The sequence below is a fragment of the Panthera leo genome, chromosome D4, assembly GCF_018350215.1.
Source record: "Panthera leo isolate Ple1 chromosome D4, P.leo_Ple1_pat1.1, whole genome shotgun sequence".
Classification (NCBI taxonomy): domain Eukaryota; kingdom Metazoa; phylum Chordata; class Mammalia; order Carnivora; family Felidae; genus Panthera; species Panthera leo.
Window position 1 is genome coordinate 14,321,494 of NC_056691.1, and position 23,919 is coordinate 14,345,412.

The 23,919-nt window shown below is 40.4% G+C and overlaps 2 protein-coding genes across 6 annotated transcripts in view; one reads left to right on the forward strand and one right to left on the reverse strand.

The window, feature by feature from the left end:
* Positions 1-13,993, reverse strand: part of ABHD17B (abhydrolase domain containing 17B, depalmitoylase) — a 53,381-nt gene extending 39,388 nt beyond the window's left edge. Inside the window, exons 1-2 of one of the 4 annotated variants that reach the window (XM_042912435.1) lie at positions 13,392-13,993; positions 12,277-12,351 (exon numbers count right to left, since the gene is read on the reverse strand). The gene's annotated coding sequence lies outside the window, so the exon portion shown is untranslated. Of the gene's footprint in view, positions 1-12,276; positions 12,352-12,438; positions 12,641-13,159; positions 13,182-13,391 lie in introns of those variants that run through there. The other 3 variants (XM_042912436.1, XM_042912434.1, XM_042912438.1) reach the window with 3 other exon arrangements.
* A 394-nt stretch (positions 13,994-14,387) lies between these two features.
* CD4H9orf85 (chromosome D4 C9orf85 homolog) overlaps positions 14,388-23,919 on the forward strand; it is a 106,411-nt gene continuing 96,879 nt past the window's right edge. For both annotated transcript variants that reach the window (XM_042913582.1, XM_042913581.1), the window contains exon 1: positions 14,388-14,577. In XM_042913582.1, the coding sequence (XP_042769516.1) occupies positions 14,476-14,577 (102 nt within the window). In that variant the 5' untranslated portion in view covers positions 14,388-14,475. The remainder of the gene's footprint in view (positions 14,578-23,919) is intronic.

Genomic DNA, 23,919 nt, shown 5'->3' on the forward strand with positions numbered 1-23,919 from the left:
TGATATCTGATTTGAGAAGTATCCAATAGCTAGTTTTTTGGTGATCTACATGTGTAGTATACCTCTGGTGTAAATACTTGTTAGGATGAAAGAGAAAGCAAGCATTAAAGATGGGTAGTCCATTCATCCTTCATTAACTGGGTTACATACCAATCAGGTTGTAGTTATAATTTTATTTAAAATGAATTCTTATATCCCTAAGTGTGTCAATTTTAATGAGAGAGCTGGAGCTTTCCAGCAAGAATATTTTATTTTATTAAATCTCTATTTATTTATTTATTTATTTACTTATTTATTTATTTAGAGAAACAGAGAGAGCAAGCGAGCATGAACAGGGAAGGGGCAGAGGGGAAGGGGGAACAGAGGATTTGAAGTCGGCTCCTCGCTGACAGCAGACAGCCTGATGAGGGGCTTGAACTCATGAACTGCAAGATCAGGACCCAAGTCAGATGCTTAACTGAGTGAGTCACCCGGGCACCCCAAGAATATTTTATTATATTGAATCCCAAAGGAAAAGGAAGCTTTTCCTTTGTAATCTGCCTGGATTTTTTTGGCATCATATCCTATGTTCACATATCTTTCTTTATACAACTAAATACAGTTCTCTTCCCCTCACTGCCCCCACAGAAAGAGAAATCTGATTGTACATTCTATTAATAATACCAAGAATACAAAAATAGTCTCTAAATATGACTTTCCAAAAAAAGGAAACCTATGGAGCATTACTAAATACAAGTCAAAACAGCATCAAATAGCAAGAAGTTTACACTGGCCTCCATAGCTTAAAGTAAAAATACAAAAAAGAGAGTTCAATGGAGAAGTCATTCAATTTCTGTTATCCTTAACTGTGGATAAGACACACAATTCTCTTCATTAAGTTACTTTTCTATGCTTTACTACAGTTCCCAGCTTTCGCAAATGAAAGGACTGACCAGGGTTATGTAGAATAAGACAACAGAAGGAATTCAAAATGTGTGAGTAAACAAACAAATGGAAAGTATTTGCGAGTGTGAATTTCTCCCATATGTTCTCCAAATCTACAATTTCTTTTCTATACAGCCTACAAGGTGATAACCTGCTTAGGAACTCTTCTATGGCTTCCTTCAGTACTTCCAAGAAAATCTTACTTCTCCACAGGTTCTTCTTTTTTTTTTTTTTTAATTTTTTAATGTCTATTTTTAATCTTTATTTATTTTTGAGAGAGAGACAGAGTGTGAGCAGGGGAGGAGGAGGAGAGAGAGAGAGAGAGAGAGACACACACACAGACACAGAATCCGAAGCAGGCTCCAGGCCCCGAGCTTGAACTCATGAACCATGAGATCATAATCTGAGCCGAAAAGTCGGACGCTCAACCGACTGAGCCACCCCGTCGCCCCTCCACAGGTTCTTAAAGACCTTACGGGATCAGGCCTCTGTTAGCTTTTCCAAATTTATTTTGATACCTCTCCTTTCATCACTTATGGTTGTGGATGCTCTCCTCACCTTCCGTTTCTTTAAAAGCATGAAAGTTGTTTCCACTTCAGGATTTGCACACTCTCTACCTGATTTCTCATTATTCCAATCTCAAATGCCCCCTTTTCAGAGAGATCTTGTCAACCCCAAATGTAAGTTAGGTTATTCCTTTTCATAGCACCCAGTTCTTTTCCATTTCAGTTGAAAACTGTGGTCCCTGTCGTGTATTCACCTGTGGGCTTACTCGATAAATGCCTATGGCCTTTACTATGAGGTCAGTGACCATGTGTTTTCTCTAGCACTACATAGGAAGTACCTGATCAATAACAATCTAAATGAAAAAGAGTAAAGAAAATAAGAACTTACAGTTATACCTAAAGACCTGATAGAATATAAACTGAGTTCATGCTAAATATAATCAAAATAGATTTTATTTTGTTGTTTTGAACCAGGATTCACAACACTAATGTAACTTATGGCTTGAATCTTTCTGGAAATCATGATGATTAGCAAACTGTATTTCTATTTACACTGCACTCTATGCATTAAAACACCTTTTGATATATTTAAAATCCTTAAGAGAGGCAGTTAAATAAACAGACCATTAAGTTGAGGACAATTACTGCACATACAAATTACTAATTTGCCAGCTAAAGATGTTTTATCTGGCCAATTCCCATTAAATGCAACACAGCAAATCAATTTCCTGATTATAAAGCTGTAATATTTTTATATAAAGTTATATCATGAGTGTCTTTTGAAAATGTTGGGAAATACTTTATCTAAAGGATTATTTGATGGCTGGCCAAAAAGAAAAAAAGTTGAAATGCTTCCCAATTGATTAATTTGGGAGGCCACTGTAAAGAGGCTAGTACTCATGAATTATTTTGAAGAGATAATTTAAGTTTCCTTTTGGCAAAAATGGAACAACATTCTGTTACGTTTGAGGGTTTCTTTTGATATAAAATGTGTGCTAACAAGAAGGATTTACATCTTGAAGCATTCATTTTTTTAAAACCGTTTGTTTATTTATTTATTGAGAGAGAGGCAGAGAGAGAGAGAAGACAGAGAATCCCAAGCAGGTTTTGCACGGTCAGCACAGAGCCCAATGTGGGGCACGATTCCATGAAGTGAACTGTGAGATCATGATGTGAACTGTACTCAAGAGTTGGACACTGAAGTATTCATTTTTAAATTGTTCAGGCATTTAAAATAAATGATTTGTTCCTGTAGCCCCCAGGTGCAGCATATTGTCTTTAAATGCTAAGGTACCAAGCAATGCCCTAACACACCCATAAAAACAGCAAGTTTATCTTTAAAGGCGACTTGCCTTGTATCTACTTAGGGTAGTCAACTGACAGCTGCCCAAGGCCTCAGGTGGCAGAGACTACCCTCACTCAAATTTGAAAGTAGACTATCCAGTGACCAGGATACCCAGACGGTAAGAAGCCGAGTCCTTCCCTTTTCCTTTTTTAGCATCAACATCAGGGAATATCAGCAAATGTCTTGCTAACCATGTCCATACCCTTCAGGACCTAGGGGAGGAGAATACTGGCAAGAATGGCGGCTATAAGCCTCTGAACCTTGATTTTTTTCTGTATTACTCTAATTGCTTTCCAGTATTATTAAAGGCAGAAGCAGAACTTCAGATTTAAAGAACATGGAGCCTACTTAGCTCTGTTCTTCACTTTGGTAGGAACCCCCAAAAATGTGTTCATTAAAGATGTGCTGTTACAGCTGACTAGGCAATAGCTACATTTCTATAAGCAAATAAGTTTATGCATACAGGAGAATATTCCCAAACCAGGACAAGGTAAGAGAGTAAGCGGTGGTATGTTAGAGCAGTTTGATGCCCTATTTCTAAAAACAGTTGGGGACACCTGGCTGGCCTGGTCCGTGCAGCATTCAACCCTTGATCTCAGGGTTGAAAGTTCAAGCCCCATCCCATGTTGGGTGTACAGATTACATAAAAATAAAATCTTAAAAAGAATAATAAAAACAATTGGATTTACGATGACTTTTGGCAATTTTAAAAATAAGTCATAATAAACAAAACCCAGAAGTATCTAGTAAGTTAACAAAAGGAAATAGTTCATGAATTAATGCTGTGTATTTCTGAGTTGCTTCAGTTTAAAATTTTGTTAATTTCTTAGAAATTTGGTAATGAGGAATAACTTTACTGCGAAACAAAATATGAAAGAGTTTCTAACAAGGGAAAAATACAATATTTAGTTTTTCTTTTTTAACATAAGTGTTCAGCTATAACAATTGAAGTTTGTTATACAACAGTAACAATGTACTATATTTTTGTGTATAAAATTGTCATCTCAGAAGTCTTTCAGGAAGGGTTGTTTGAGGACTGGTACTGGTATATGATAAAGTTATCATTCTTTGGAGAAATGAGAAAAACTAAGGACAAGAGTAGTGGGCTTAATGATTTTAAAGGTTTCCCTTCCATTTGGACATTATGTCCTTTCTATTTTTGTTAAAATACACATTGTTGTGAAAAAGAAAACTTATGTAAAAAATTGTAACAGGCACTAATGTCAAAAAATTTTTTTGAAGTAATTTCAAAACTTAAATTGGTAGCCTCTTCTTGTTCTTTCCTTTTTGGGGAAATTTGACCCTAAAAAAAAAAAAGTTTTAGTACTAAGCTTTAGATTTAGACATAAATGCAATCAACCCACACCTTAGTTACCTTAAGTTTAATTCACCCGAACCCATGGGTTTAAATAGTATTTTGGTCTTTTGTCTTCCAGTCTTTTTTTTTTTTTTTAAGTTTATTTATTTTTGACAGGCAGAGAGAGAGTAAGTGTGAGCCTGGGAGGGACAGAGAGAGAGGGAGACACAGAATCAGAAGTGGACTCCAGGCTCTGAGCTGTCAGCACAGAGCCCGACGCAGGGCTTGAACTCACGAACTGAGATCATGACCTGAGCCGAAGTCAGACACTCAACTGAGCCACCCAGGCGCCCCTGTCTTCCAGTCTTTTTATCTCAATCATACCCGTGGCTTTAACTACTTCTTACACAGTAACAAGGCCTAAATCTAAAAACTTAAATCTTTAGCACAGACATCTCCCCTAAGCTACAGACCCTGAACATTTCCATCTGTATAGCCCTCTCCTCCCTTTCCCTTTCTTCATTCCTCTCGTTCAATCAAGGCCCATCATCTCCTATGTATCTCTCTCCACTCCCTCAGCCACATCTTCGCTCAATCACTTTAAAAAAATTTTTTTAATGTTTATTTTTTTAATGTTTATTTACTGGGAGAGGGGAGAGAGAGAGAGAGAGAGAGAGAGAGAGAGAGGCAGGCGGGGAGGGGGAGGTGGGGACGGACAGAGAGGGAGACACAGAATCCGAAGCAAGCTCCAGGCTCTGAGCTGTCAGCACAGAGCCTGATGTGCGGCTCAAACTCACAAAGGGTGAGATCATGACCTGAGCTGATGTCAGACGCCAACAGACTGAGCCACCTAGGTGCCCCTTTGCTCAATCACTTTTCATTTAACATTAGAAAATCACTCACTAAAATCTATCTCATATCCCTCTAATCCACACTCTATACTGATGCCAGGTGATGTTACTTTTTTGTTTAACATCTTTCAATGGGCCCTACAAGCCTTCTTGAATAAATTCTTTAGTATGTCATACAGCATTTCCTCATCCTGTTTTCCCAGTCTCTAGCCTTATGTCTGAGCATTTCCCTATTCATCCGTTCTACTGAACATCATACTATTCCTTAATGACAGACCTGTTCTTTCTTCCCTCTATGCCTTTGTGCATACTGTTTCTTTTCTGTTGGCTGATTCCACCCCCCGACCCCACCAACTCAATCACTTCCCCTACAAATAAATGAAACAACTTTTACTGTTTTAAAGCCCCTGTTTAAGTTTTACTCCTTTCCCTAGGGGGAAAAAATCTCCCTTGAACAATGTTCATGCTGACAGATAGATTCTCTTCGGTGAAACTTTCTGAGTGTGCATATGCATGTATCAAGTCATGAAGCAAAATGTCTTTCTTATGTATTCTAACAAAAAAATTGAAAACCATTACCCTAGAGGATTATACCTGAATGTCCTTAATGTATAATTTTAAAAAGTTATTCTCACTCTTAATAACTTTACTGCCCTAAATCTTTATTAATAAAAAGCAACATTAAAATCTGTTAAAAAGCTCTGAACAAAATGTACTTGTAGTACATTTCATTTCCGCTATAAGCTTGCCCAAACCAGTTACCAAATAACTGATATGCAGAGAATATATACCTTTGGGGGTGGGGATGGCTAAGCTACAGAGTAAAAAATTAAAGTATCTAGGTCACAGTCAGTGGATAGTATTTTTGGGAAAGGTTTATTAGAGGAATTATTTCCATTGATTTTAACTTAAAAACACATTTAAGAACAATCTAAATTCAGAAGCATAACAAGTTTAGTGCAAGTGATAAAATGATAATGTCTTCTATTTTTGTTCCTAGAGGCATTCTTGTTTCACTCTGGGTTTGTTGAGATGAGAACATATACTTGCTTACTACACCAAGTTAATGAGGTTATTTTCAACCCCCTTTCTTCTTCACCCTGACCTATACTAAGCATATACTTATTACCCTAATCCTATTCTTTTAATGTGACTACCTCTTAAAAATAAATGTTTCATAATCTAAGACAACCATAATGTTTGAATTTCTTTAGCAGTATGTATTTTTAAGAGTAAAGACCTCTATTGCCAGTTCTTTTTGTTGTCATTATTTATTTTGAGAGAGTGAAAGCACAAGCAGGGCAGAGGGACAGAGAGAGGACAGAGAATCCCCAAGGAGGCTCTGCGCTGCCAGCACGGAGCCCTAAGCAGGGCTTGATCCCACGAACAGTGAGATCATGATCCGAGCTGAAATCAAGAGTTGGATGCCTAACCTACCGAGCCACCCAAGTGCCAATTCTAATAACGCATCCTTAGATACTACGAGAAGCTTCATGGAAGAAAACTGAAAATAAAGTCATAGCTAGAATATTGTTTGTGTCCTAATGATTTTCCAAAGGCCACGGTTTAACAATATAACATAAGCTACATATTTGTGCTTTTATACAGTCAGTTTTAGCAATGTTGTAGAAAGGAAAAAAAAGGAGCACAGGGAAAATGTAACCAAATGTAATCAGATTTCATCCAAATTCTCCCTGAATTTCTGTGTCATTTATACCATTTAGCAGCTTCAATTCTTTCCAAGTGCAAGAGGATACATACCCACTGCCTCCATCACAAAGATGGTACGTGGTGATCAATGAGCTAATGCCTGTAATACAATTTGAAGCTCTAGCACAAAGACATTATAAATACAAAACACTTTCTCAACCAAGCTGAGAGGATTTTCACATATAAAAAGGGTTACAGGTAGTTTACAAATGAATGTATGTTAATAAAATATATTATGACACTGACTTGTTCTTCCCATTTGTATTTCAGAATAGGTGGGATAAAATTTATCAGCTGGTGAGACAGATAATTACATGGTGATAAATGCTATGAAACTAGAGTACAGAGTGCCATATGAGAACCAGGTGGGGGCAAGAGGTAGGTGTTTTCACTTGTTATCTCCTCTCATCTTAATAATACTTTTCTCAGGTTATCATCCTTTGATACAGGAGGGAATCAAGGCTTCAGTTAATTTGTCCAAGTTCACACAACTTATTAAGTGGCAGAACCAGGGATACATGTTTAACCTGAAGACTATATTCTGTCCATTCTTCCAAGATTTTGCTAGTATCTGCATGGCTATTGCCCTGGCTGCACATTTCTGCTCGTGCTCCCCTTCTCAGTGAAGCTTACCCTAACCACCTTATTTAATGTGTCAAACTGCCTCCTTTTGATTTCTCCTTACCTTTCACTACTTTTTCTTTAGAAGTACTTATCACTTTCTAAATATTAGATATTTAAAAATTTTTGTATATTCCCTATGGTCCTCTGCTAGGTGGCAAGCCCTAGGAAGCTAGGGATCTTTGCTTGTTTACAGATGTACCCCCAAAATCTGTAATAGAAACTAATACACAACAGACACTAACCTAATTTCCCTTTACCACTTTTCACCTTTCACTGTATCCAAGAACTTGTGTAACCATTCTCACTTCCAATTCTAGGGAAAACAAAATAGTTAAGAGCTATATCTGAGCCAAATTAACATTAAAATAATATTTAAATTTAGTCTAAAATTGTTTAAAAATTAGGGTCATAAATAACCATTAAAAAAATTCTAGCCCAAATACAAAGTGATGAAAACACATGTAAAACAAACCAAAGTGTGTAGGGTGTAAATGACGATGAAAGATCAGTATTTAATGAATGCCTGCTCACTTTCTATGATGCTTCAGAAGCTTAATGTAAGACAGAATGGAACATGGGAATTAGAGTACTCTACAGCAGTGGTTCCCAAAACTTAAGAATTTCAAAAACCAGTTAAATTTTTATTTTTTATTTAAAAAAATTTTTTAATGTTTAATTTATTCTTGAGAGAGAGAGAGAGAGAGAGACAGACAGACAGACAGAGCATGAGCAGGGGAGGGGCAGAGAGGGAGACACAGAATCCGAAGCTGACTCCAGGCTGTGAACTGTCAGCACAGAGCCCAACGCAAGGCTTGAACCCACGAAACTGTGAGATCGTGACCTGAGCCAAAGTTGGATGTCAACCGACTGAGCCACCCAGGCACCCCTAAATTTTTTAAAAGTTGGAATGGTAGAGTTCCCAAATTTTAATTTTGCCACAAAAGTTATTAAAAACTAAATACAATCTACTATCACTCATTTCATCAGAACACATTAGCATAAGCAATGACATAATTTCACTATGGAGAGTAGTGATTTTATTGAGTAAATTTAGGTTCACAAACACCTCATATAAAAATAGTCCCATGTGGGGGCGCCTGGGTGGTGCAGTCGGTTGAGCGTCCGACTTCAGCCAGGTCACGATCTCGCGGTCCGTGAGTTCGAGCCCCGCGTCAGGCTCTGGGCTGATGGCTCGGAGCCTGGAGCCTGTTTCCGATTCTGTGTCTCCCTCTCTCTCTGCTCCTCCCCCGTTCATGCTCTGTCTCTCTCTGTCCCAAAAATAAATAAATAAAAAAACGTTGAAAAAAAAAAATTAAAAAAAAAAAAAAAATAGTCCCATGTGAATTTAAGATTTAAATATGGAGATGTAAAACTTTAAAAAGGTGTATTAGAATATTTATAACCTCAGGATAGAAAACAATTCCTTTTAAGAGAAAAGGCACAATCATAAAAAAAAATATTTGGGGGCTCCTCCTGGTTGGCTCAGTTGGTAGACCATGGGGTCGCTGAGTTGAGTTCCAGCCCAACGTCAGGTGTAGAGATTACTTAAATAAATAAATCTTTTTTAAAAAATAATATATTTGACTAGAATTAAGAATGTTTAGTCACAGGGGCGCCTGGGTGACCGTCGGTTAAGCGTCTGACCCCCGGTTTCAGTTCAGGTCATGATCTCACGGCTTTCGTGGGTTCCAGTCCCGCATCAGGCTCTGTGCTGACAGTAGGAGCCTACTGGGGATTTTCTCTCTCCCTCTAAGTAAATAAATAAAACTTAAAAAACCCAAGTAAACAATTCACAGAAAAGGAACATGAATGGAAAAAAAAAAATGGCCAAAAAATAAATGAAAGTGTTCTCAACTACAGGACTAACTGGTGACATGCAAACGAAAACTGTAGTGGGGTACCTCTTCATATACTCCTCAGAATGGCAAACCATAAGGAGTCTAATAAAGTTATCTGGAAGGTGAGAATATAGACCCTCTCATCCATTACTGATAGAAACACTTGAGAGAAAACTGGTAGTTATCCAATAAAGTTGAAGCTACTCCTACCCTTTGTTCTAGCACTCTACCATTAGATTTACATCTCAGGGCAATCTTCCTCAATGGGGGCTTTTTAGTTGTTTAACAAATGGGGGGCACTACTGAACAGCTGCCAGGGACACCAGGCACTCTTGGTGCATACAGATAATAATGCTGCCCCATGTCTTGTGACTTTTGAATATTCTGCTTGACACTCATTTAAGGGGATGAGGAGGGGGTGGGGGAAATAAGGTCAGATATTTATAAACAGGACTTAACACAAAGTATATTTGTATTGCTTTAACATGGATGAAGATTTTAAAGAATGTGACCAGTATATAAAGAGAGAAGACCGCACTTTTATTTTTGTCCAAACTTTACCAAAAATAGTTACTTCAGAAACTCATTTATCAATGATAGTGCCACCATCGGTACTTAATCCCATTCAACACACCTATCGTAATTTGCATCAGCAGCTTACTCTATTCATGGTGATACTAACATGGATGCAAAGTATCTGGGTACTACTGTTTCTTCTAGCAGTGCTTCTTGGACTTTAACATGCAAACAAATCACCTGGGAATCTTGTTAAAATTCAGCATCAGTCAGTAGGGTAGGGTCTGAAATTCTGATTTCTAACAAGCTCCCAGAAAGCTGATTTGCTAGTCTACTATCACCCTCAGTAGCAAGATTAGAGTGTGGTTTGGTCTGAGCATTTACACAGTGAAATATACTACTTTGTTATAAGTTCTCATATTTTAGTAAGAGCATTACTTTAAAATATAATGTAAAATTTACTACAAGTTTTAATGTTACTAATAAGTTTGTAAAGTCATTTAAATTTTAAATGAGTGTATTATTTTGAATTTCATTTTAGGGCAGTATTGGGAAAGCTATAAAATATTTTTTTTAATTTTTTTATTTATTATTTTTGAAAAAGAGAGTGAGCAGGTGTGCAAGTGTGGGGGAGGGGCACAGCAGAAGGGGACCAAGGATCTGAAGCAGGCTCTGCACTGACAGCAGAGAGTCTGATGCAGGGCTTGACCTCAGGAACCTTGAGATCATGACCTGAGCTGACGTCAGGTGCCTAACTGACTGAGCCACCTAGGCACCTCAAGCTATAATATACTTTTATAAAAATGGGAGACAGGCTCAAGAACCACTGCCCTAGAGGAAGTCTTGCACGTGAACCCAAGTAAACATATACAAGAATATTCCCTACGTCAGTGTTTAATAAGCAGTTGGAAAAAACTAAAATGACCAAAGGAATGTGACAGCCACATAATGGAACACATACCATTACCGCAGTAAAAATAAACTAGAGTAACCTGAATAAACATAGATAAATCTTGGAAAATTGAGTTTAGAAAACAAACTACAAATACAAACATATTTAAATAGTCTTAATCAAAGAAATATTATATACGTTCATGGACATAAAGGCATGTAGTGAAGTACAAACATAGGAAGGATATATTTTAATTTCCGGTCAGTGGCTGGGAGTGGGGGAAAGAGGAAGGAGGATTTAAGAGGGGTGTACAGAGTACAAAGAAAGCTTCGTTTCATTTTGTATTTGTTTCTTCAACTGAGTAATGAGTGCATGAATATTCATGATATCATATGTTGCCAATACTTAAAACTGCTGTGCTATTTCTCATTTCATCCGAATTGGCAAAAACTGTTGGGTCCAGACAGCTGTTTGGAAAACACTACTCCAAAGCAAAGAATTCAGGGCTAGAAGTCAGAAAACCCAGGTTCAAGTCTCAGTTCTGCTTCTTAAAAATTATGTAGCTTTAGGCAATTCAAAGAATTAACTTCTCTGGGCTTTATCTGTAAAAATGTCATAAAACATCACTTGTCCTCCCCAACTCACAAGGCTGAGCTTGAAAGGTATAAACACAGAGCAATGTATACGAGAATTTTTTAACAAGGTAGGAAAAGAAGTAATTTTTGAGAATGAAGAACAAAACCTTGGATATATTAGAAATAAAATCTACCAGTAAATAAACCAACAAAGCAAGAAATTTGTCACCATGTTCTTGTCATTACTGATTCTAAAGATATTAACACCAATCTTAACAAGGAAGCAATTGAGTTATCAATTCTTAGATGATGGCACAAGGGTAGACAGTCTCCCTATTACAATTCTATTTCTTTAGGCTAATTCTTCAAGGATACCGAAATAAGAGAACTGCATTAAAAAGTACTCTTATTAAACTAAAACAATTAATGCCATAAAACCAAAGTAACTTGGTTCTCGTTGCCCTCTCTACAAAGTGAGCAGGTGGCACATTGATTAGCCTTATATCACAGATGGAGAAACTGATTCAGATGTGGGATAGCTTGCTTGTCCTAAACCAATTCAGTGACAGAACTTAGAACAGACACTAATTGCCCAGTACTTCTGTGTTCATTAAGTTACCAAAAACATTATTTTGCCATGATGACTTATGATAATTCTGTTTGTCACAGGATACAGAAAATTCTTTGTCAGATACCACTGCATCCATATTTCAAAATAGGCAAAGATATTCAAGGAAACAAGCCACTTACCCAGTACAGTCCTGCACAGCAAGGGACAAAATTAAAACTGCCTAGCCTGCTACAAATCTAATCCTATCCTTCCCAATTAACCTTATTAATACCAGAGTAGGAGAAAAGAGAGGTCAAAATATGGGTGCGGGTGCTATTCATTACCTCATGGACCTCCAATAATACAGCAACTATTTTACAACAGGGATTTTATTTCCTTTGTAAATAGGAACATGGCTATCTCCACTGTTCTTTAAGCCCCCACCTCTATTCTCACAATAAAAATTAACCAACAAGCAAAGACTTAGGCATAATTATGAATATTAAAATACTGATTACAATTAGATACTAGATATGTTACACAAATCAGTTTATGCTATCAACGTATAAAAGAGACAAACTATGGAGAAAAGTTCATTTTTTGTTAAGTTTTCCTGTTAACGTAAGGAGATACTATTACAACATGTACCTGATTTTTTTACTCAGACACATTAGGCAGTTCCAAATGCTGACACAAGCTCTCCAAAATTCTTTCTATTGGAGCCTTAGGAAAAAAAAAATCAATGAATCATCTTGCGCATCAAGTATTATATACACATATACTACGAAAGATATTAAAACAGAAAAATACCTTTTCATAAACAGCCAAATTTAAAGGTCACCCTCTCTGTATTCCGTTACTCCTCTTTTTTGCTTATCAAACCCACCTCACGCAGACTGAAATCAAAGCACCGTGAAAAAAAAAAAAAAAATCCAACCGTGTTCTGGCATTGGCAGAAATCTCCCCAAGGATCAGAGCTCTTAACTTCTTTATTTTTTTAAAACAAGAAGCGAGGGTTAAACTCACTCTTCTTTAAAAAAAAAAAAAAAAAAAAGCCTTCAAAACCGTACACTGTAACTCGACAGAACTTTCGTTTCAGGGTTAAAAAAAAAAAAAATCCAAACAAAACCTCTCATTTTCCAACTCAAAGCAATTACTGATGAGCCTACCCTAGGGCTCGAAAACAGAATTCGGAACAGTTCAAGCTGAGCCACCTAGAGAAAAAGAACCCTACGACGGCCCGCCGGGAACACACAAATCTTCGAGAACGGGGCCGATTCGATCTCAGATCGAGGCTGGCACACACACGAGGACATTCAGGAGAAAGCTTACAGGCATCGCCAACCTCACAGGGAGACGGGGAGGAGAACGTGAACCTGACCCTATCTTGCGGTCCGCAGGGAGACCAGCAAAGCAAGCGAAACGAGACCCTTTTCTGCAAGGAGGACCCAAGACCTTTCCCGGTCTGTCTGTCCGTGTCTCTCCCGCCCCCAGACCCCCGCAGCCTCTCCGATCGCAGGGACTCTCCTACCGCTCTCGCTCCCGGAACCACCGGAGAAGCCTCTCAAAACCAGAGCCGATCCGAAGTGGCTTCCCCGCCTTTCGCCGGCGCCGAGAGAGGTCCCGGTCGCCAACAACAAAGACGCCTCCCGCTCCCCTCCCCCCTCCCGGCCCGGGCTCGGCCCTCCCGCGCTGCGGCTCCGGGCCTAGCGCCCCCTCCCCGAGCCCGGCCGCAGCGCCCGGCCCGCCGCGGCCCCACGCACCTGCACCTGAGGGGCCGCGGCCAAGGTGTCGGGAAGAAAGGGCCGGTAGAGAGCCTGTGCGGACGCGCTGTCCTCCACAAGGTGCGACCCACGCTGCTGCCGCCGCCACCGCCGGACTCTCCCGGCCTGCGGGCGGGCGCGGCAGAAGAGGGGGGGACGAGGGCTGCAGCCCCCGGCGCCGGGACGAGGAGGGACGGCGGCGCCCGAAGGGGCCGGCTCGCGCTCTGGAGTCTCGCCTCGCGCCGGCCCAGCTCCCGCACACGGGCTCGCGTTCTGCTGACTAACGGCCCCGGCGCGAGGCTCTGGAGCGGCCGCCGCCGTCGGCTGCTCTCGGGCCTCACGTCCCGCGCGGCCGTGGTCGCAGCCGCCGCCGCCACCTCCCTTTCTGGCACTGCAGACACCACCCAGACCCAGCGAGGTCTTTCTTCTCTTTAATCCTCCCTTCTTCGCTCCTCCTCAGCCTGCCACCGCGGGGCTAGGTCTGGTGGCGGGAGGAAGGCTGGAAGGGAACCGAGGGGGGCGAGCAGAAGCCTCGCTAAAGCAGGAGTTGGTCACTGACTGGAGGGAGATGCCAAGCTGACCCGGGCTCCAGCCTCCAAGCGGGCTGGGGGAGGGACGCAGCCCAGCTTTGCCGGGCTTCCGCCAATCACAAGCCGCACAGCGGAGTCGGGCTCCGGGAGAGGCTGAGCTTAGTCGGCAGGAGGCGGGGATTGCGGAAAAGAAGAGCCAATAGAAGCAAATGCTCTCCGCCTCTCCGCCCTGATGGACTGCCATGTTCGGACCAATGGGGGAATAGTCGCTTCGAAGGAAGCGGGATTCAGATGCCAGGTTTGAGAGAGAGGTTGCGCGGAGGGGGATGGGTCGAGACTGGTTAGCATGGAAGAACCTTGAGGGTTCTGAGGCACCAGAGGATGTCCTTTGACCGCCTTGATGAGTCACGTGGGCTGACGGGGGCGGGGCGGAAAGGCTGGATAAGTTCCTTCCGGGTCAGTGACAGAAGCGTGGACTCCGCTGAGTAGTTGTTGGCGTCTTGGTCCGCTCCGCGTCTTCCTCGTATCAACGCGAGGTGATTGTGGTTTCCACGATGAGCTCCCAGAAAGGGAACGTGGCTCGTTCCAGGCCTCAGAGGCACCAGAATACGTTTAGCTTCAAAAATGACAAGTTTGATAAGAGTATTCAGACCAAGGTAGGAACCTGCCTGTTGCACCAAATCTGACTCTAGAAAGGAATGGTTCAGTGGAGGGGAAAGAGGAAATGCGAGGAGTTGGCGCGAGCGATTGTGGACCGCCGCCCAGAGTTAGTTTTGGCTGCAATACAACCTTTTCTAAAATGATTTTCCCACGCCCTTTCTTTGACCAGGACGTGTTATCTCCTCCTAAATATATTTGGCGGTCAACAATTAACCAGTTGCACAGTGAACCTAAAATGCAAGTGGAGAATTGAGTTGTTGAAGGGTTCCCATGTCGATCACATATTTGCAGTGGGAAATGAGGATAATGTCACGAGTGTCTCTCAAAGTTTGCACCAAGTTTATACAACCGCTATTTTTTTTTTTAATGTTTATTTTTGAGAGAGAGAGAGAGCAAGCGAGTGGGGGAGCAGCAGAGAGGAGAGACATAATTCGAAGCAGGCTCCAGGCTCCAACCTGTCAGCACAGAACCAGATGTAGGGCTTGAACTCAAGAACTGTGAGGTCACGACCAGAGCCAAAGTCGGACTCCCAACCGACTGAGCCACCCAAACGCCCACCACTATTTCTTTGTGTAAGCTCCAAGCCCACACGTTTGTAGGAAGAAAGTGAAGGCTTAAGTGCTCTTAGCCCCAAGTGTCCTCACCAACATAATTGGAGCATCTGTTTCTTTTGCAAGATTGTATTGAGGATCAAAGTATTTGGCTAATGTAAAAACGCTTGTTTTGTTGGTTATAAGTCCTTTACTTCTTAAAAAAAATTTTTTAATGCTAATTTATTTTTGAGACAGAGAGATAATGCGTGGGGGAGGGGCAGAGAAAGAGAGAGAGAGAGAGACACACGTAGACACAATCCTAAGCAGGCTGCTGTTAGCACAGAGCCTGACAGGAGGTTGGGGGAGGGGACGGGGCTCGAACTCATGGACCCTGAGGTCATGACCTGAGCAGAAGTCAGAGGCTTAACTGACTGAACAACCCAGCTGCCCCAGTCTTTTACTTATTTAGGAGGATTTTTTGTGACCTGGGAGAAAATTCAGACTTTTTATAGATGCCCAGAGGCCTTGGATTGTACACAACTAATTTGCTGTAGGTATCTCCCTCTTCTCCCATAGCTTTATGGAAAGGAGATAATTGAAGTCATGGGCATCTTGGGTGCGGCCATCATATTAGATAAAACTGATTTCACATAAATGAGAGTTTGGATTTACTAAGTGTGTGGCTTGCGTCATTTAATATTTAATTCTCTGAGCTTTATTTTGTCTCAAATGGAAACTTCCTAGGCTTCTTGTGAGGCTAAACTAAATGATGTAGGTAATTGGTCTGGATCATAGTAAGTGTCTCAACCTTAATTAAGAAAGCAAAGTAAACTGTTCGTGGTCACCTGTGATCTCCTTTCCTTTTTCTCTGTCTTCACTTACTTACCTTGCAGATATTTAATGAGCACCCTCCATGTACAAAGCTATATGTGCATATATTTGCAGTGTTATAAAGAGTTGACTCTGCCTTCAGGGATCATATAGTTTTCTGCATCATTGGACAGCAAGCAAGCACAATAATATATATGATATATATCATTATGATAAATTCTGATGAAATGAAAGATCAGTAAGAAAAGAGGGGTATTTTTTTTTCATTATTATTTTTTATTTGAGAGAGAGAGAGAGAGAGAGTATGTGCGGGAGTAGGGGAGAGGGGTAGAGGGAAGAGAGAGTCCCAAGGAGGCTCTACACTCAGCGGAGCCCGATGTGGGGCTCAATCCTATGACCCTCGGATCAGGACCTGTGCCGAAATCAAGAGCTGGTCCCTCAACGGACTGAGCCATGCAGGCCTCCCAGGAGGGATAGTTTCAATTGGGTGCTCAATGGACTTCTTTCCCTTACTTAAGTTCAAATTCAGAAAGAAAACCTGAAGCAGCATTTGAGAAGACTTTTGCAAGTTTTTGCTCATTGTTAATAGGTAAACCAGGATAAAAAGCTATGCTATTCCGAGTAGAGGTCTGCCTTGTCCTGTATTTGCTGTAAGGTTTTGTACAAGCATTTAATTCTGATTATTTTTCATGAGATGATAAAAAGCAATTTTAGTAAGTATTTAGCTACAGTGTAGCTTACTATACCTCTTGTAAGTATGAGACTTCTTGGACTTGTACTTCTTGTGCTAGCCTTTCTCCCTAGACTCCTTGTACTTTTCTTTGTTCATTTTCCTGATGTTCTCTAACAACCATGTCATTAGATCTTTCCATGAGTCTCAAATTCAGTCACTAAGTTTCATTTTATAATTTTTATCAGTAATTTCTTTGCCTCTTTTAAATCACGAGGAAGTCTCACTTGTCTGTTGATAGAATGAGCAGGTGTTTTGTTATTGGAGAATCTGACAAAAACAGAAGAAATATTTTACTGATGAAAGGCCATTAGGTTGATTGTTCATCTAATGGAGGAGTAATTGGCTGTGTTCGTAGCAAATTCTCTTGATCCAGCTATGTGCATCTATCTAAAGCCAAGATTTTGTCAGAAACATCTGACCCTGTCTTCATTCCTATGCTTCATACCAAAAAGCTGCTTGATTCAGTGCCATCCAACAAAAGGGTGGTGAGAGTGCATGGTTGTCTGTAACTCTCCTTAAGGGACTGTAGTGACAATTGCTTATTTGTACCTCATTTGTAAGAGTCCTGCACGATAGCTTCCCTTTTCTGCCAACCGGTTCGTCAAGACTCGACTGGGATTAGAAGTTGAATAATGACAGATGTTTTATTGGGAAGTTTGTCTAAACAAAGGACTCATTCTCGAAAGGACCCAGGTGATAGCTGTCTTCATATGCTTGAACATATTCCAGAACAAGAGAGAAGCTCATTCTGTGGTTTTCTAAATGGCCAAACTTGGACCAAAAGGTCAATGTTACAGAGAGAGATTTCAGCTTAATATGAGAGTTGTCTGATAGGAACATGCACTAGGATTTTGTAACCTACCCTTCCCTGGGATTATTTAAGAGAGGCCTCTATGGCCATTGGTCTGCAGTGTCCTCTCATGACTTGCTGAGATGGAAATAGGTTTAAATCTCTTCTAGTCATTTCATGCTAAAATGTTGATTGTATCAGGACTGCCTTGTGTCCCTGGAAAGGCAGTGATGTTTAATGAAAAGACCATTGATGAAGAAAAAGGATCTACATTTTAGCCTCTGTTGTTTATTTTGCTTTGTGATGTTAGGCAGTTTACCTAGATTTTAATTTGCAAAATGGAGTTAATACTATCTCTTGTCTTATTTGTCTCTCAAGATTGCCATAGGGATCATTACAAAAATGTCTTTACGAAATAATATACAAATACAAACTGAGCATAAAGCAGATGAGAATTTATGTAGACATACTCAAATTAATTAGAAAAGAAATACACTTATTGGAGAATACTGAAAATGGAGAAATGTGGATAGTATAAAAGTAAAATTACCTTTTCCCAATCCTATTCCTCTTTAAGTGTAGTCACTGTTAATTTTTTTTTGTTAACAGTTTATATATGTTTTTAGACATCTATGCACAATATGGTATATATGTAATAAAAGAACATTTTTTCTTCCTCATTCAATTAAGGTGGGTATGTCAGAACACAAAAATTAAACTTACTCTTTTTAATGGCTGTATAATATAAATGTAGACTACCTTACTTTCCTGTTAGTAAACGCTTGAGTTATTTTCAGTTTTTCACTATGACAAAGCTGCAGTGAAATTCTTAGATTCACATATGTGTTTCACATTTATTATCTAGCACCAAACACTGTGCTAGATGCTAGAGATATAGGGTTGAACGTAATATAGTTTGGTGGGCGAGATGAAAGCAGTAATCAATCTTTCAAGTATGTTAATACAAATCACAGTAAGGATGATGAAGGAAAAGTCTCAGGGAACCTGAGTATCAAGCAGGAAGTCTTGATTAAGTTTGGAGGCTTAAAGAAGGCTTCCCTGAGATCTGACAGATGGATAGCATTTAACTAAATGAAATAGGAAGAGTGTATATCTTTTTGATAAGAATACCATTTGTTTTATGTGTGTAGTTAGTGTTGTTTCTACTAGCATTTCCCAAAGTGCCCCAGGATCCTATCTTCTCGATAGGGCAGGAGTTAGTTTCGTGGTCAAATTACTTTGGAAATAAGTATATACCGGATCTCACTGTTAGGGGTCATAGTGTGCATTGGCATACAACACTAAGATGTTTCGCTCTCTAAAAGTTGTTTAGGGGGGCGCCTGGGTGGCCAGTCGGTTAAGCATCCGACTTCGGCTCAGGTCATGATCTCACAGTCTGTGGGTTTGAGCCCCGCGTCGGGCTTTGTGCTGACAGCTCAGAGCCTGGAGCCTGTTTCAGATTCTGTGTCTCCCTCATTTTCTGACCCTCCCTGTTCGTGCTCTCTCTCTCTCGGTCTCAAAAATAAATAAATGTTAAAAAAAATTAAAAAAAAAAAAAAAAGTTGTTTAGGGGCACCAGGCTGGCTCAGTGGGTAGAGTGTGCATCTCTTGATCTCAGGGTTGTGAGTTTGAGCCCAACACTGGTGTAGAGATGACTTAAAAATACAATCTTAAAATAAAGTTATTTAACCAAAACTTGCTTGGTTATGGAACCCTTTGGTTTCCATAATACCTACTGACCTTGAACTTATTTCGGGAGCAAGAAACTCATTTGGGAAACTCTGGTCTTTATCTTGAAGTGGAAAAGGAAAATGAAAATTGGAGGCAAATGAAAATTGGAGGCTATACTCTCTAAATCATTTTGGAAGAAAAGTTTTATTAGTAATAGCTAATACTTGTGTGCTTAAATGTGTTAGCCACTATGCATACTTAATATACATCATCTAATTTTGGTCTTCAAAATGACCCTAAGATAGATGCTATAATTATCCCATTCTGTGTATTGGGAAGTTAGGACTTAGTGATAGTTACATAATTAGCACATGGCTATCCGCTGATTAGGTGATGTCTCTGTTAGGAGACCTCAAAGGACAAGTAAATCAAAGCCCCTTTTTTGTGTATGTGTGTTGCAGTTGTTGTTTTTAAGTGATCTACACCCAATGTGGGGCTCCAGCGCACTACTCTGAGATCAAGAGTCCGGTGCTCTATAGACTGAGCCAGCCAGGCACCCCGATGTTGTTTTTTAGTACTGTATTTTTGCGTGTGATAGAAACACTGTGACACCACATTAGGGTCAGAATAGAGATGCGCTTTATTGCTACTGCCCCTAACTACTACCTATTTGAAATGTTCCAGGGGAAGGTCTCTCCTCACAAGGTTTATTTAGCTGACTGTAGTGTGACATAGCACAAGTATGGGCTGCTTGGAGTGGGTCTCATCTTTTCAGCCAGGGCTCTGGCAGAGGTAAGGGTCCTTTCCCTCTCACTGTAATGCCAGTAGAGTCAGATCCTTCAGCTTCTGGTTGGGTGGAAGGCTATCTTAAGTTTAAGGTGGTATGATTACATTTACAGCAGAACAGGATTCTGTGTTTACAAGCACCTTTATTCACAATAGGCAAAGACTGGAAAAAAAACCAAAACACCCAAATATTTATCAGCAGGAGAGTAGATAAATGGATTGTGTCAGTCATCGATTGGGATACTACTTTGTTATTAAAAAAGCACCATCCCTGGGTGGCTCAGTGAGGTAAGCACCTGGCTGTTGATTTTAGGTCAGGTCGTGATCTCATGGTTTGTGGGGTTCAAGACCCTCATCGGGCCCCTTGCTGATGGCGTGGAGCCTGCTTGGAATTTTTTCTCTCCCTCTCTCTCTCTCTCTCTCTCTGCCCCTCCCCTTGTCCCATGCGTGCTCTCTCTCTCTCAAAATTAATAAACTTAAAAAAAATTTTTTTAAATGGAGCACCTGGGTGGCTCACTCAGTTGAGTGTCCAACTCTTGATTTCAGCTCAGGTCATGATGGCAGGGTTGGGGATTGAGCCCTGCATATGGAGCCTGCTTAAGAGTCACTGTCTCCCTAGGGGCACCTGGGTGGCTCAGTTGGTTAAGCCTTCAACTCTCAGTTTTGGCTCAGGTCATACTCTCAAGGTTCGTGAGTTCAAGCCCTATATTGAGCTCTGTGCTGACAGTGTGGAGCCTGCTTGCCATCTTCTCTCTCTCTCTCTCTCTCTCTCTCTCTCTCTCTCTGTCTCTCTGTCTCTGTCTCGCACTCTCACACTCTCTCTCTGCCCCTCCCACCCCCCAAATAAATAAATAAACCTAAAAAAAAAAAAAGATTCTCTCTTTTTCCTCTGCCCCTCTCCCCCACTCTATCAATTAAAAAAACAATGAACTACTGATACATGCATCGTTTGCATATATTGCATGCATTGTGGACAAATCTCAGAAATGCGTGGAGAGAAGAACCGGGTGTTTCTTCTATCTACAGAAATCAGAGCAGCAGTTGCCTTCACTGGTGGGGGGATTGACTGGAAGGGGCTCAGGAGACTGTCTGGAATGATGGAAACGTGAGGATCACAAGAGTGAAAACATTTATCAGAGCTCATTGGATTGGGCATTAAAATCTGTGCATGACATAAATGTAAATTTTACCTTAATTAAAAATAGATACTACAAGGACTCCTGGGTGGCTCAATCAGTTAAGCATCTGACTCTTTTTTTTTTTTTTTTTTTTTTTAACAGTTTGGCTGCTTTTTTTTTTTTAATTTTTTTTTTTTAACGTTTATTTTTGAGACAGAGAGAGACAGAGCATGAACAGGAGAGGGGCAGAGAGAGAGGGAGACACAGAATCTGAAACAGGCTCCAGGCTCTTAGCGGTCAGCACAGAGCCCGACGCGGGGCTCGAACTCACGGACTGTGAGATCATGACCTGAGCCGAAGTCGGACGCTTAACCGATCGAGCCACCCAGGTGCCCCAAGCATCTGACTCTTGATCTCAGCTCAGGTCATGATCTCATGATTTCAGGGATCAGACCCCTTGTTCGACTCTGTGCTGGCAGTGTGGAGCCTGCTTGTGATTCTCTCTCTCCCTGTCTCTGCCCCTATCCTGCACACCTGCGTGTGCTTTCTCTGTCTCTCAAGATAAATAAACTTAAGAAAAAATAAATACTGCTTTTTTCTTTAAAAAATTGATATCATGAGGTTGTATTCTTCCTTGTTTACCTTTTGTTTGGGGAAGGTATAGAAACACTACTTATACCAGTCTTTAAAAAAAAAGAAAATGATTAACTCTTCCAGAAAGAAAACAAAAAAGTTGACCTTCTTATATATTGAATATCTTAGCTGACCACAGGTTAAAATACTTCTAATAATTACATTTTAATATTTTCCCTTTATGTATGAGTGCTAGTCATGACCCTTGAGTTTACTTTTTTCTGTCAGAAAAGTACAGATGATCTTTACAAAGTGGACCTTGTGTATAAGATTACTGAGCCTGGGTATCATTTTTTTGTTAGTTTTACTCTTGGATAGAATCATAATTACTTAGTGTATGAATACATATTAATAAATCACTAAATAATGAATAAAACCTTGCTGTGGAAAAGGATGTCCTGTTATTTGTAAGTCTCATTTTGTCCAGATAGCTTACAATCAAGTGGTATGGGATCTTTGTTCTATTTCCCCTAGCCCAGAGCTATTGCACTGTAGTGCAATATTGCACAGTCCCAGATTGGTTCAGATAATCCCTGGTGTGAGTAATTTCCTTGTGAGTGATCTGGCGCTAGTCACGGGAACAGATGTTATTTCTCAGTCAATAGGTATCAACAATGAAGGGTTAAACAAGTGGTAGCCATCGAACAAATCTGCAGTTGGGCAGATAACACAATCTATGATCCACTGTAGTTTCTAGCTAACCATCTCTGGGACTCTTAGAGATCACCTGGGACTCCCTTTGATCTTTTTCCAAATTAGGAAATGTTCTTTGGTAGGTTTCACCAATGCTGTCTATCAGATGGATTTATGTTAAATCTGTCCTCCCCCCAATTGATTTGTTAAATTCAACATGATTTTTCAGTTGACCAGGTGACAATTGACAATCTATGGTATGTTGGGCATTGCGACGTATGTGAGAATCTTATTGCTCAATAAAAGTCATAGTGCTAATGACACTCTTTACTTTTCCTTTGTGGTATTTTCAGTATTTAGAAGTGTTGTGTTTTTGTTATTTACATTTTATTTTCTCTTTTCCCTTTCATACGGGGATATTCCGAATGTCTGTATTCCCATGGTGCTTCCACTTGAAGCCAATAGGGTGATTCTGCATGTTTCTTAAAATGAGGGCTGTAACAATATAATTGGTTTTTTTCTATGTCAGTCATATATTTTAGACATTTCATTTATGTACGGTGATGACCAGAATTGATTTGTCTTGATTTGATCCATTGTATTAGGGGATAGTACTATGCTCACCACTGGATTATGAAGCTTTGTAATTATGTGGACAGCCCTTGCTTCTTCAGAAAGTTGAATACACACTGTTAGAAAAAGTAGTCTCAGAATTCCTCATCCGGGTAAATTAGTTCATCTGAGGGCGAGAAAGTCGTAATTTATATGAACTCTCTCCGAAGTGGGACATTCTTCTGTTTAGAGAAGGACTGTCTAGGGAGTGGCGTGCAGTTGGACAAAGAACCTCAGGGCTGACAGTTACAGGCTGTTGTGGTATTTGTTATTTTAAGCTGCCGGAGTCTTTCCACACCTGCACAAGTGTTACTGTGAGGTCACAGGCAGGTAGGTGCACGGAGAGTCCTGCTTATCCTCGGAACAACCCTGCTCCTGGCTCACGCCATCCTCAACTGTGGTTGCTCTTTTTCTCTCCGCTGACTTTTGTGAAAGGAAGAAATGAAATGAGAAGGGGATAAAGGAAAAGCTGACATGCCTGAGATTCCTTTCTGGGATTTTCCCCTCCAGGCCAACTAGCCCTTGAACGTATTGAACAAATTAAATAAACATTTCTTTTTCTGAACTTCTGAGAGGGGTGCAAGGCCTCCTACATGTAGGTGATTATCATCAGGATTCTTCAGTTGCTAATTTAAACAGAAAGAAAATGTATTGGAAAGATACTGAGCTACTCTCATTAAACTTAGAAAAGGTGTTTATTTTGGTTGATTTTTCGGTGTCCAAGATTCCCAGGTTAGCTGTTATTACTGGGAAATTTATCCTCAATCGGCTCTACACATATCCTAAGCTGACACAGTCTTCCGGTCTTTCAGTGCCCCCTCCCCTCACCCTTCCAGTTGGCCTCCTGGAATCGATAGTTTATTATCATCAAATAGAGACATAGTCTTGAATAAAACTGTTTACTTTCTTGTCCTACCTGACTATTTCCAGGAACTCTGTTTCCTTATAGTCCTTAAGTTATGATGTTTGTTCACCCCACATCTTCAGCCTCACCTCTG